We start from the raw sequence: 13467 nt of genomic DNA, 5'->3' as shown, positions 1-13467 counted from the left end.
TAGAAATTATAAGTATTATGTGTGTGTGTGTGTGACTTGATACATATATATATTTTCATTACAATAAAAAAAGAAGAGAAAGGAAAAACCATCGCGAGAGATTACACGAGATAAATGTATACACGTGTATGTATGCACATACTAGCCTCTTTCATATCCTTATAAGGCTGTGAGTCCGGTATAAAACACGTTTAAACCTTGTAAGGCAGCGAATCTCGGTTCAGGACTGTACTTACAGATTATAGTCCCCAAAAATCAAGCTAAATATATTTTTCTCTTACGTATAAGAGTATAACGAAATACTATAAATATTTTAGCAATATTATATATAAGAAAAACCATATTATGCATTATTCTCAATAATTATATTAAAATTGTTTTTATGACGCTAATTTTTAACATATATATTAAAAAAACTTTTTATAAGAAAATTTTTGATTTAAAATTATATTCCAAAATGCGATATCATACACGCAATTTCGATAAAATTTTATGACCAAGTCTTAATCTCTGTTTACTCTCTGTGTTCTACCGATAAATTTTAATTGACTGTTTGCTAATAAAATAAACAAATTCAAAAGTGATTAATTCATATAACTGAATAAAACTGATATTGCTCATACAAATAACCTGATTACAAATAAGCGACACAATTCTGACTGACTTTTAGCAATGGCCCGGATTTTTCTTGATTCGCGACCTATACATACACAACTCCAGATCTTTCTTCTGTCTTCCAGCAGATGGTGCTGGATGTCCGGGTGTGGTGAATGACCACAGAGTGACGCGTAACGTGACTCACAGTCTCTGTGAAATCACGAACTGCTCTGGTTTGCAGTCGTTTTCTCGAGTTTTTCGTTTATATTTGCATTTTGCCAGGTAAGCACACGCTCTTTTCTTCAATTCACAAATAAACGGTTCGCCCTACGAATTGGATTTCTTTCGCGAACAAAGTTCTAGCATGCGGAATTTCGATACTTTTACAACAAAATTTCTTGAAAATGAAAGAGCCGCCATTGTCATTCAGTTATGGTTTGCACTCAGTTTGAGTTTGCACTCGACTCAAAAGACAAAGATCCGGAAGAATCTACTAGAAAATTTGATCCTCGTGAAACGAGATCCTGAACAGGATATTTGTGGTGAGGTTATGTAGTAATCGGAGAAAAATACGCTTGTATGAAGCATAAACAGATGCAGTACCGTAGACAGCGAACCACATGGGCGCTAACGTTCAGGATATTTTTTAATGTAACGGTAATTTATTTTTGATAAAAACAAATTTGTCAAATAATATTAATTTATTGCATATGGAATGTATTTATTGCAACTGTCGCAATAAATATATTTTAACAATAAATTAATCTTTTGTTACAAAGTGACCTGATTCTATTGCTGATTTGCAAACGAGACTTTAAGGGAAAAGTGGGACAATCCGAAAGAAAAAGAGAGATGAGTAAGCACGTGTTGCATTGGCAAATATACAAATACATCACTATACAATGTGTAGAAACGGAAAATAATTGTACAAAAATTATCTTTTATTTTGAATAAAACATATTTTCGTAGATTAAAAAATAAGAATATTGAAAGTTTTTTTGTTTTGAAGAAATGTACAAAAAATATATAATGTGTATCTTTAAAATACACATATGATTGTATATCTGATAATGTTCACAGATTCACAGTTAATGATTTAACATACTGAAAGACCATTTAAATATCTAAAGAAATTTAAATATATATATGCGACAAAAAGCGTAACGATCTTCAGTTGTACCTTGTGTCCAAGTATTTTTACTCCAATTTCACGTCGGGATATCGCGAATTGATTACCCGAAAATAAACGCTGATGACGATGGCGACTTGGCAACTCGAACCATCTTGTTGCCATGTTAATTTTTAAATCAAAAGGAATCTCTTTGTTTCACAACGAGATTTTCTAATTTAAATTTGTAGAGAAATATGAAGTGTGTATGAAATACAATTGTCTAAGAAAAACTTTGCTTGTAAAATACATCAGAGATTTCATGTCAGAATAAAACAAACAAACTTATAAATAAAAATTTGTTTCTCAATTCATCAAGAACAAAAACCGAAGATGTCTTCCCGCAAAACTGCTGGTCGCCGCGCCACCACAAAGAAACGCGCTCAACGTGCCACTTCGAACGTCTTCGCGATGTTCGACCAGGCGCAAATAGCAGAATTTAAAGAAGCTTTCAACATGATCGACCAGAATCATGACGGATTTATTGACAAGGAAGATCTGCACGATATGCTTGCTTCCTTGGGTAAGTGTTTACACAACAAGCACAAAAGTTTTGAAATTTTATTTAAAACTTGCAGAAACTTTTTTTATACTGGTGTTATAAGAACAAAGTAAACTGCGAATAGGTCCTGAGCACAAAGATTAATTATATTTTACAGGTAAAAATCCTACTGATGAGTATTTAGAGGCGATGATGAACGAAGCACCCGGACCTATTAACTTCACAATGTTTCTGACATTGTTTGGAGAAAGATTACAAGGAACCGATCCTGAAGATGTGATCAAAAACGCGTTCGGTTGTTTCGATGAGGAAAATACCGGTCACATAAACGAAGAGCGTCTCCGCGAGCTACTCACTACAATGGGAGACAGGTAACTTGATATGAAGTATATGAAAAATTGCGCCAAGAGTATCGTAAATTCACATATTGTCAAGACGTTAATTTTAATCAAATATAATTTATATCAATTAATATAAAACTTAGAATTGATACGTGAAGATACAAATTTTTATCGTTAGATTCACAGATGACGATGTAGATGAAATGTATCGCGAGGCACCAATCAAAGGCTCCATGTTTGATTACTTGGAGTTCACTCGAATTCTGAAGCACGGTGCGAAGGACAAAGATGAACAGTAGTGAGCGAATTCAGACGAGAAAGCCGATCGCAATATTTCCGCGCGAAATCGTAGATAGTATATTCGAAGTTGTTCGCGCGCTCCTCGCACTCTTTCGATCCGGCGGATGTTTTATACGTACGAAACATTACTATTGTAATATTGTTTATTAGTGTCAATTAATAAAACTATTACTTGAATAAGTATCATTTTTTATGCATAAATTGCAGAGCAATTTTGATGAAATGAGTATATCAGAAAAGTTGCTCTCTTTTGCAAAAATATATACTTAATCTGGTATTCGAAAAGAAACATCACTTGTACGAATCAAAGAAATAGTAGTAATATATATCTCTTAAAAAAGGTGCAAGGTGCGCTGTTTGAAAAAATGAAAATGTGTTTTTCGAAAAATGTTTTTTGCTACGATAAGAGTTTGAACGATTGCTATGTACAGTCGACGGCGAAAGTTTACACATGTAAGATATTTATATGACATAACGATATGAACATGTAACACATGTTGTAGATTCAGCATTTATATTTTAATATAATATATCACATTGCGTACACGAATCTTATGTGTGATGTCAGTTATTTCTTTGCTCCACTTCAAATAATCGCACAGTAACAAATAAATTTTGTATAATAATAGGAATCGCGTGCAATAATGTAACGTATAGTCATTTCAAGCAATTATTTGATAAAACTTACATCCTTTCTAAGATCGAGAGAAAACACAATGTATGAACAAAACAAAAAAAAAACACTTGATCCCAGATTATTAAAAATTTGATAAAAGTATTTTGATGTCTTTCACACGGAACAAGATCAAGGAACAAGCAATTGTGATGAGTGAATCAAAATGGCGTATTGTCTCCGCGCGCGCGCTAGGAAACATTGTGAGACTAAATAACCAGTTATTATGTGCAATTACGAGTAACTGCTTTTGTGAACGATACACACGTTTCAAGTGGAAAGTCGATTGCACGACAAAAAAGTTACGGAATTTTGACATAATTCTCACGTTACGAGGAAAACACTTCTTTGTACTAATAACATTTATATATATATATATATTATATATTGTTATTAAGTAATAGATCTATAGAGATGTATGTACATACATACGCGCAATTTTTTATCAGTTAAATAAAAACAAATAGTAAACAGTGTCTAACAATGACTCACCCACTGCTGCCGCGGTGTGACGTATTCTTTCTCTCTCTCTTTCTCGCCTCCAAAGGAAAATATTCCAATGTTGAATCCGAGATCGTCAATCTTCGCGAGAAGATATTTCAACGTAGTAGTATTTTGCGACACACATTTTCGAACTATTTCGAGCACACTTTTTACGTTCGTGAGGTTAAAGTGTCGTCGTTTACTCGCTGACGGTTTCCGGAATTTCCGCAACACTGCGATTGAAACGCTTGCGATTCTCGAAATATGCGAGTGTCTATATCGCGCTAACTTCACTATACTTGCGAGCTGATTTCTTTAACCTTTGTTCATAGGTGCCTTTCGTGCGTAATTAATCTCGTAATGTGTAATAATCATTTTTTCCGAGAATCACGCGTTGCTCATTAATCTCTCGATCGAGAAAGATTAATAGAAAAGAAGCAATTGTTATTCTCTTGAGAATTTGAATTATGTAGGTCGAGTCGCGGCAATTGTGTTACACCGAATACACTCGACTTTCCGCAAGGTTTAGACTCGGACGAAATCAGAGCTGATTATATTTCTCGAATGCTTCAGAAAACAATTTTAAGAAAGTCGTGCGCACGTGTTGCTGAAAAACAATATCGCGCAGAGATAAACACACTGTGTTTTTATTGCGTCCGATAACGATCAACCGAAGCTTTTTTCAATGGCGTCAACGGTAGGTAAGCGGTCGTTGCGAGTATAATTGCAGATATTATCGCTAAAGTTCCAATCGTGGAACGTAAATTAGTTATCTACGAGCATTCGACGCAATAGATTTGCAAAATGTATGCGCACACACAATACCGCACTTGAGTGTGCGACAAAAAATTTGTACAGGCAACATAAGTGTTTTCGGAAGCGGGAGAAGTACGTACACACAACACAACACGAAACGGTGCGCGCGCATGCGCGGATTTGTATATAGTGGTCCGTGTCGCGCGCGAGAACCTCTTTCAGTATTCTCTTTACCGCGCGTGCAGATGCGTCGCTCGCCGCGCGCCCGTGTCCATCTTCGTGCTCGCTCGGTCCGATTCGCCGGGCGCTTCGGGAGGCCGCCCCCGCCTACGTCGCGCTCCGTTCGTCGCAGGATAAATAGAACGGGCCCAGGCCAGCTTACTTCGCCGTGAAGTTAATCGACGGGGCTGCGGGGTTCCCGGCTCTCGCGAAGTGCACCCGGGAAGAGAAGTCAAACATCGACGCGCGCGTCGTCTCGGCTCACTCGAGTGAGCGACAACAACACGAGAACGAAACATGACGAACTCTGTTATGTACCGCGATAAAGACGCGCGTACTGCTGCATCGAGGATTCCGCATTCGATTCCCAGGACGACCGTGCTCCGACACCTGCCGTGAAGTATGTCGTTCGAGTAGCTCCGCTCCGAATCACAAATCCGAACTTTACACGACGCGTGACTTCGTATACGTCGACGACGACGCTGCTGCACGCGACGAATGCTCGCGCGTCATCGTTGAAATGGACTTTCCGGCTGATTGCGACGCGCGCGTCGCTGACAGGTAGTCGTTATTGAGGCAACGAATTCTTCTGCCTCAAACACGTCGTGACGCCGCGCGTACATACGTGTTTGTTTTATCGTTTGTTGCATCAATGTTGACGCGACTGCAACATTAAGTACATCTCCCGCCGTGTGAGAGCTTTGTGTTCCGTCATTGTAATAAATTTCCCGTCAGCAGAAGTTTGCTCGCTAATGTGCAGTGGCGTTATTACGAGTATAATCCGTACGAGGAAACAATTACATGGCGACGAATGTTCGTTATTAAACAATCTCATATCATGGATTGTCGCGAGGCTTCTGTCATCCTTTCGAGAATTTCGCATCGCGGATCTTGAAGATTTCCGAATCGAGGTCTCTGGTTCTGAGATTGTCGCGCGAGTTGAGATCCGCGATCAACGAGCGAATCGAAAACATTTGTGCGCGCGTTCGGATTCTATCGTGCGATATCAAAATTCGGCCCGTGATCTCGCGAGTGCGTCGAGTGTGTGAGAAAGTGCAGCTGCAGCAGCAGGGTGTTCCGGAGGAGAGGTTAGGCGAGGCCGACACCCACCGAGCGAGTCGATCAGCTGTTCCGGCGGCTCCGACATCGTCGTTTCGGCTGCAGGTAAATACGTGCCAGTTTTCACTTTCCTTGTTATCGCTCGCGTCCAAATGCATCAAGTCGGGATCATCGTGTCGAAGACACAGGCGCGCGTCGTATTGATTATATCAAAGCAAATATCAATATCTTTTAATATTAATTCGTTGGGTTTTTTGTCTCGGTAAACATATTCCGAGATTTTAACGACGGTTTTTTTCTTGGGGCAACAGTAGTAATTGTAAATGATAAATGACAAAAAATGTGAATTTAAAATTGAAGCTTTGGGAGGATAAGAGAGATAAGTTTAAATTAAAGACCGAATAAATTCTGAAATTTTACTAATTGTGCCGCGCGTATACGTGATATTCAAAATTATATTTATTAATTTTTCTATCTTTTAATTTATCTAATTGACTGCAATAAAATAAATGTTTATTTCTGAATACAGTTTATACAAAAAAATTTTCTAACAATAATCACAGACGTTTAAACTTTACCACATAAAGGGAACGCGACTGCGGGATGAAAAGATTCGAAAAAACAATCGCCTTTTAAATGTCAAGAACGCGGTGTGATGAATATTTCCTCTTCTAATTTCCTTCGCTAATTTACATCGCGTGTCGCATAAAAATGTTTCAAACGCTTGGTACTGTGTTCGGAATGCGAGGGGAAACGCACGGTGGTCACTTTTTTACGACATTTGAACGCTATAACGCGATAGAAAAACACAATGCCTTCACAAGGTCAAGTCGCACACGTGGACTAATCAAAATATTCGTATATATCAAACATCAAGAATACAAAAACTCTCTTTTTTTCTCTCTTTTTCTCTCGCTTTCATAATAACTATATCTTGATACTTGACGGTGAAATTATTACTGTGCTAGCAACGCAACGACAAATTGCAGCCGACGAATTGCGACGTTTTTACCAGCGATTTTGCATTGTTGCGGAAACAGCTCAGAAATTTACGTTTGTCACATGATTTTTTTTCTCGACGAGTTATGTAACGCTATTGACTCGACGTGTGTACGTACGAGGGCCTTTGGAGAAACCGGAAGTAATTTATTAAATGTACTTTTAAAAAACACAATTATTATAACTATCAACATATAACGTTATTTACGAAAGAATCTTTCTTTTTGCGTTTATTTATTTTTTTTTTTTTTTGTAAATCGAGGTTGAATTCAACGTGTTGGTTTTTCTTTCGCAATATTTTTATTTGTGCAGTTTTTTTTTGTCTTCTTACAAAAGAACTTAGAAATAAAATCTAACATAAACAATTTGTATTTTTACGGGACTAATTAAATGATAAATCGTGTGTTAAGTGCAGCTGTTGCTCGCAGACTTGACGTAACGCGATACTACGGCTTATTTGAACGAAATCTCGCATGCAAATGTTACATAAGTCGGGTTCAGGAACTAAACCGAGAAATGAATACGCATATTCAGTGTGTGCGTCTAAATGGGTGCAGGAAAGTATATGACGTCGCGCGGTAAAAACGAAAAAGTCGCAAGACACATGTGACGAGCTCTTACACGAGTTTTCTTGTCATTTCTCTTTCACTTTATTTACGCTTTACACATGCACCGAATGCTATGTAAACTGTTTCACATTCAAATGTCAAATATTGTAAAGATGAAAAGCGAACCAAGAGCTATTTTTCGTCGTCTCGTTTACGGATATCATTTAAGAAAAAGGTGTGAAACAGCTTCGCGGAGACGCTGAAGAGAATTGCTCATCGCGGGCTGTTTTTTTTTTTTTTTTTGCGTTTGATCGACACGCGTGTGCCACGTATGCCCACGAGAGAGATAAGGCAATCAAGCATGTAACAAGTCGCACATGTCGCGTGCTCATCACGCGAACGATATTATGAGGGCTACTATGCCGCAACTGCGTCGCGTTTGCGAATAGGGGAACGCGGAACAAAGCGCTCGTTGCTTCGAATATACTACTCACAAGTCCAGGAGCGGATTAAGTTTGGGAAGGAATTTTGGCGAGAAGCCAAAATAATAATTTTGTCGCGGCTTTCCGGCTTCCACGTCGGCTTTCATTCTTCATGATGAAAATTAAATTCCTCTCTTCATTCAAAATTCATTAAAAAAAAAAGCAACAGTTTACTCTCTGTAGCTAATTATATTACTGTAATTTACTTTTTAAGTCGCAGGTTTTTCTAAGAATAATACTTTGGAACGATTGTTTGAATTGCGCGGCTTTTTTACGTAGTCGGCGCAGTCAAAAAGAAATCAAGTCAATCACCCCGCTCAGAGTCATCGAGACATCCTTGAATGCGGCCCTGATACACGCACACACACACACACATTCTCTCTCTCTCTCTTTCTTTCTCTCTTTCTCTCTCTTTCTCTCTCTCTCTCTCTCTCTCTCTCTCTCTCTCTTTCTCTCTCTCTCTCTCTCAGCGGTCGTCCCTTGCAATCGCCGTCGTAAACGGGACTTAGTCCTCTCGGAAGTTCCTTTGTGCGTCGAGTCGAGCACGAACAACAATGGCGATCGCGATGAATTAATAGCTTTTTTACTGCCACTTATATTGCGCTATCGGCAATCGGCTTCTGCCTCCGATATCACGGTCGCGCGATTCCAATCGTTCTGATTATAGCGTATAGACAGAGAGTGCAAGCCGAGAACAATAGTACCTAGTAATATGTGGACAATTTGAGGCACGGTTACCCTCACATCTGATTTCGTACCAAACGGAAAGATAATCGCTCGTTATCTGACGTGATATTACGGTAACGGAATTTTCGTTGGATCAAATTTTATTTAATCTCGAGAGTTGAAAAATGGCAGAAAAAGACACAAACCGTGTTAAATTGTCATCGTGAACGTTAAAAGTTGTTGTTTACGTACGTGTGGGTGTGTCACACAATCTACTGAGTATAGTGTACTCTATTCGTGTATTTTATTTCATACGTGACTTTATTTAGAGACACTTTTGTATTTTTAATTCAAAGTAACTCGTGTTTCACGTTGTGGGAGACTAATATATTTCAACAGCACTAGTCGAAATTACGGTCGAAGCGTGAATCATTCCTCATTCCCTCTATACTCGTTTTGCGAGCAGATGGCGACAGACGTGTATCCAGTTATTCAGCGTAAATCAGCCATCGGCGATTCACATTGTCGCGATCACAACTCGGTATAATAGGGCTGGGGATGCAGGCGCAAGTCCAATTTCCACATTCCCAACGGATTCTCCCCTCGTTTTCGCGGAAGCGACCTTCAATATTCTCAACACGAGCCGCTCTAACCCTCCTTTAGGGACAACCTGAGAAACGTTCACAAAAAGCGCCAAGCGTTTTGATCTTGCTTTTGTTTTTTTTTTTTTTACTATCTGGCAGCGGTAGTACAATACTTTTATGCGATAAAACAGTTTTAAAGTAAATACAAAATGTTTACAAACGCGCGGATCTTTGCAATTACAATTTGTCAGTCGCAAATTGCTTCTAGAAAGCAATCAAATAAAAACTGTGTATTTTCTTGTGGATTTGTTGTTTTATTTTCTTGTGAATGAACAGCAAGGTGTAGAGGAAGTTGCGAGCTCTTTATATCTATATCTAGAAAACCATTACTATATATCGCCGACGCCGCGACGTCTGGCTCTCACTCTCTGTGTGTTCTTCTAACTTCTATTTTTCCCCTCCTTTTTCCCGTTTTGATTATCGCATTCTTACCGATATCTCTTACCAACATCTCTCGTTAATTCAGCTGGCGAGCGTGCGAGTTTTCGTGATACGATGCGCGCTGAAATTGAATCGTGAATCATCGAATCGAACTTCGCGTATTGCAAACGAAATTACTATACCTATATAGTTCTGTCGATATGGTACATAAACATTAAAAAAAAAAAAAAAAAGAAGGTGCGTTAATCGTAAACTGGTTTCTCTCGTATCGAGTCTTTAATTAAAAAATAATTGACTGCGCCTCTCGCGCAATTATACGCGGTTGTTATTCGCGGAATTGAACCGAGTTCCGTAAGTGTGTCGGAGGTTAAGTTCTCCGGCTGCGAAATGTTAATCGGTCATCCGAACGGAACTTTATATAATATTAGCATTGTGAAAAATATTCAGAACAAGAATATTTTCTCTTGGTACTTTGCTGACATTTTACGTGGCGTTTGCAACCGTCGACATTTCTCGAAAGCGAAGAATTATATTTCTCTCAGTCGAGTCACACAATTTCGTTTCGGAATTACACTGGTATGGATTTTCATTTTTACGCAAAGATATCGCGCAATGGTCACGTTGATCTCTTGCTGAGTCTGTCTTTCTAAGTAATTTTTTTTTTTGTTGCCGCGAATATTTTCTGCGTATCTTCGGCGGCTGCAATCGTCAATATTTACGTCAGCCGATAATATCTGGACTTTATGCGATAATCCTGCACGCCTGCAGGCCATAAACTAATTTGCCACCGGCGTGCCGTGTTCGAGTTACATGAGGAAATTACGCCATAAAGCTCAGTAACGAAACCCCGGATCGTTATGACTTGCGCGTAAGTCGCTCGAAACTGTGGCTCTAAATTGCGCCAGTGCATTGCGCAACTTCAGCCGCGAATTCAACATTAAATGCGGCTTAAGCTCTTTTAATACGAAAATAGCATCATGCGTGTGCGCGGTAAATAATCAAGTTTTTTTACCGACATAAATTGCGGCTACCGTAAGACGCTCGAGATTATATTTCGCCGAATTCATTTTGTTTTGGGATTCTCGGAAATTTCCTTTGAAGTTATCCGCGCTTGTCGGGTAGAAATCATATCGTGTTCATACAATCTCATTCTTGCGCAAGCGCCCTTTAATTTCCGGAAAAACTGGTTCTTTGAAAAAACCTTGTCGAATTACGCCACGAAGAAACCGACGAAACGTGTCACTGTCGACCAAAAGCGTAGCCGTTGCTTATCCAGGTCACCTAGTACACGAGTCGACCCGGTTGCAGTTTGGTGGGCTTCCAGGACGTAGTCTAGACGATGTCCTTAGGAGTCACGGCGCGAGAAAAGTTTTTCCCGGACGAGCGTGTAAAAAATCATTACTTCCGGAAAATTCTATACGTTTTTTTTAATGAAAATTAATACATTTATAAATCTGCTTTTGCTGACACTATTCTGTCACGTTTTTTTCAGCTATAAAATTAATCATAACTCACGATATTACGATTGTAGATTTTTTGAATTTTTATCCGCCTGTGTTTTTAATTCAATTTTTTCATTGATGAATAAATTCTCAATTTATTTATTTTGATCGCTCAAGAGTTGTTTGTGAGAAACAGAGCTTAAAATTATATACCGTTTGGAAATAATTCTGTGTAAAGGAACTTTCACCGGGCGAATACGTACACAAAGTGCCGCGTCACAAGTCACAGTCGGAATTGCTTTCTTAGATTGACATAGATGGTGCTGAGTAGCAGGTACAAAGAGAAAGATGAGAAGATTTCCACAGAAATATAAAATCGTCGTCACGTTTATTAACATGAAGTCGGTTCGGTGAAAGACGGAGTTACAGACTGTTTAATATTTTCGTATCTCGACAAAAATTCTCTCAAAAATCGTCGAAAAAAAACTTATTGCATATTAAATATTAGATGAGACACTACAAGCGACACTTTCAAAATTGCTTCAAATCTCGGAGAAAACTTGAAAATTTTATAAGAGGGAGAGTAACTACGATTTCTCCCTCGATATTTTAACCTATAGACGGTCTTGGAGTTGCGACGCTGCGCAGACGCAGTATCGATTTCTTACGTGGGTGCGGGTGGAAAAGAAGAGCCGACTGGCCCATCATCCCGCATCCATGACGTTTCCCATGGTGTTCGAGGATCACCCTACTTTGCATGGAAAATATGGAAGATATGTGGCAAAGATAGATTTCTCGACGATAACGATCACCCACGTTTAGCTCGCGATGAGCACAATATATGTTTCAGTTGTTGAAATAAAATAATTGAATATTTATAGAATATATTGACAATTGCTTTTACTCTCTTATAAAATAGACATTTACGTTTATAGTATTTTTATTGAACAAATAGAGAAACAATACTTTGCATTTGGTATGCGCGAAACCCGGTTTTATTTAATTGAGTATCGATTACTTCTTGAGGTGATGCACTTTCCGCGAGAAATTTCCTTTGTTTCCAAAAGCAAGGGTTTTCGCTAAGCTCTTTTCGGCACGACTTTAAATCGCTCGTTGGTGATTAACCTGCGCCGGTGGTCGACAATCCCGTAATTCAATTACTTCCCGCGTCCCTGAAGAAAAATGCCGACAAATGTCACGTGTGTCAGAGAAGACTTACAAGAGACGCGCTCGACGTGTACACTAAAGCGATACAAACTGAAAAAAATGTCATGGTTATTGGACATAATGTAGGACATACAGAGACAGCTTTTATCGTTAATAGAAAGCACCGGGAATAGAGAAAAACATTATTAACATCGCGTGTTATTGTGTTATTTGTGGGTAAATTGAAAATACAAAAATAGCATATAAAGGACAAAAATACATTTTAACAAATATTTTCTTTTATTTGTCTTTTTCTCGGTTAATCCCTTATCTCAGCACTAATTTTACTATTGATTTTTTATGCAAGCTCACGATTACGTAATGAGGCTTACGGCAGGTGCGGGTGTGTGTGACTTGGATTTATGTTTCCTTCCTGCGTTAATATCCGGACTGACTTTGTTGGACGAAATAGGGTGTACGTACGTAGGTACGTACGTGCCGCACCTGATTGCCGCAGGGTTGGGCACGGTTTTTGACGAACGGTGTGACAATGAAACTCAATCTGATAGCTTCGATCGGTAGCTTCACGGGCCACTGAGCTTCTGACAATACCGAAAGGCCTGGCGACAGGCCGGAAAGACAGAGAGGCCTAGAGGCGTGAGTGTTTCGTTAACTGCTTGAAATTCAACGCGATTTGCCCATCCTGTATCTCATACAAATATATATATACTCCAGTATTTCTCTTCTTATTTTTCCATTATTTATAGCTTATTCAAAATTTAAGCCATTACTTATGCATTTTCAAATATGTAAAAGAGTCGATGAATTATTAGCGAAGCTTTATTCTTACAACCTTTATCGCGCGTGATATTTCTTGTAGATTTTTGGACCCTTTGGAAAAGTCAGTTCTTCATGTTAAAAAAAAGAAAACTAAAAAAAAGAAAACTTTCTTTCCAAAGAACTTTTGTACACTTTGATTGTTTTGTTTGCAACATCTTTCTTTCTAAGAAGAATATTTAAAATCGAAATTTTGAAGCTACCGCGTACAGTTATAGTTTCTC

The 13467-nt window shown here is 38.6% G+C and overlaps 3 protein-coding genes across 4 annotated transcripts in view; 2 read left to right on the top strand and 1 right to left on the bottom strand.

Annotated features, from left to right (window-relative positions):
* The window catches only part of LOC109853956 (nucleobindin-2), a 56060-nt gene extending 51791 nt beyond the window's left edge, over positions 1 to 4269 (bottom strand). The window contains exon 1 of the mRNA XM_020426564.1: positions 4074 to 4269. The gene's annotated coding sequence lies outside the window, so the exon portion shown is untranslated. The remainder of the gene's footprint in view (positions 1 to 4073) is intronic.
* On the top strand, positions 772 to 3458 carry LOC109853960 (myosin regulatory light chain sqh). The gene is made up of 4 exons (XM_020426575.1): positions 772 to 879; positions 2085 to 2288; positions 2425 to 2638; positions 2787 to 3458. Exons 2-4 carry the CDS (start codon positions 2099 to 2101, stop codon positions 2905 to 2907), a joined length of 525 nt encoding a protein of 174 aa, XP_020282164.1. The 5' UTR covers positions 772 to 879; positions 2085 to 2098; the 3' UTR covers positions 2908 to 3458.
* An 878-nt stretch (positions 4270 to 5147) lies between the features above and the next one.
* The window catches only part of LOC109853971, a 53604-nt gene continuing 45284 nt past the window's right edge, over positions 5148 to 13467 (top strand). For both annotated transcript variants that reach the window (XM_020426596.1, XM_020426597.1), the window contains exon 1: positions 5148 to 6203. The gene's annotated coding sequence lies outside the window, so the exon portion shown is untranslated. The remainder of the gene's footprint in view (positions 6204 to 13467) is intronic.

This window comes from Pseudomyrmex gracilis, unplaced genomic scaffold (assembly GCF_002006095.1).
Source record: "Pseudomyrmex gracilis isolate BER0280 unplaced genomic scaffold, ASM200609v1 scaffold_57, whole genome shotgun sequence".
NCBI lineage: Eukaryota > Metazoa > Arthropoda > Insecta > Hymenoptera > Formicidae > Pseudomyrmex > Pseudomyrmex gracilis.
The sequence above is the reverse complement of the archived record's forward strand: the minus strand, read 5'-3'. Positions and strand labels throughout refer to the sequence as shown.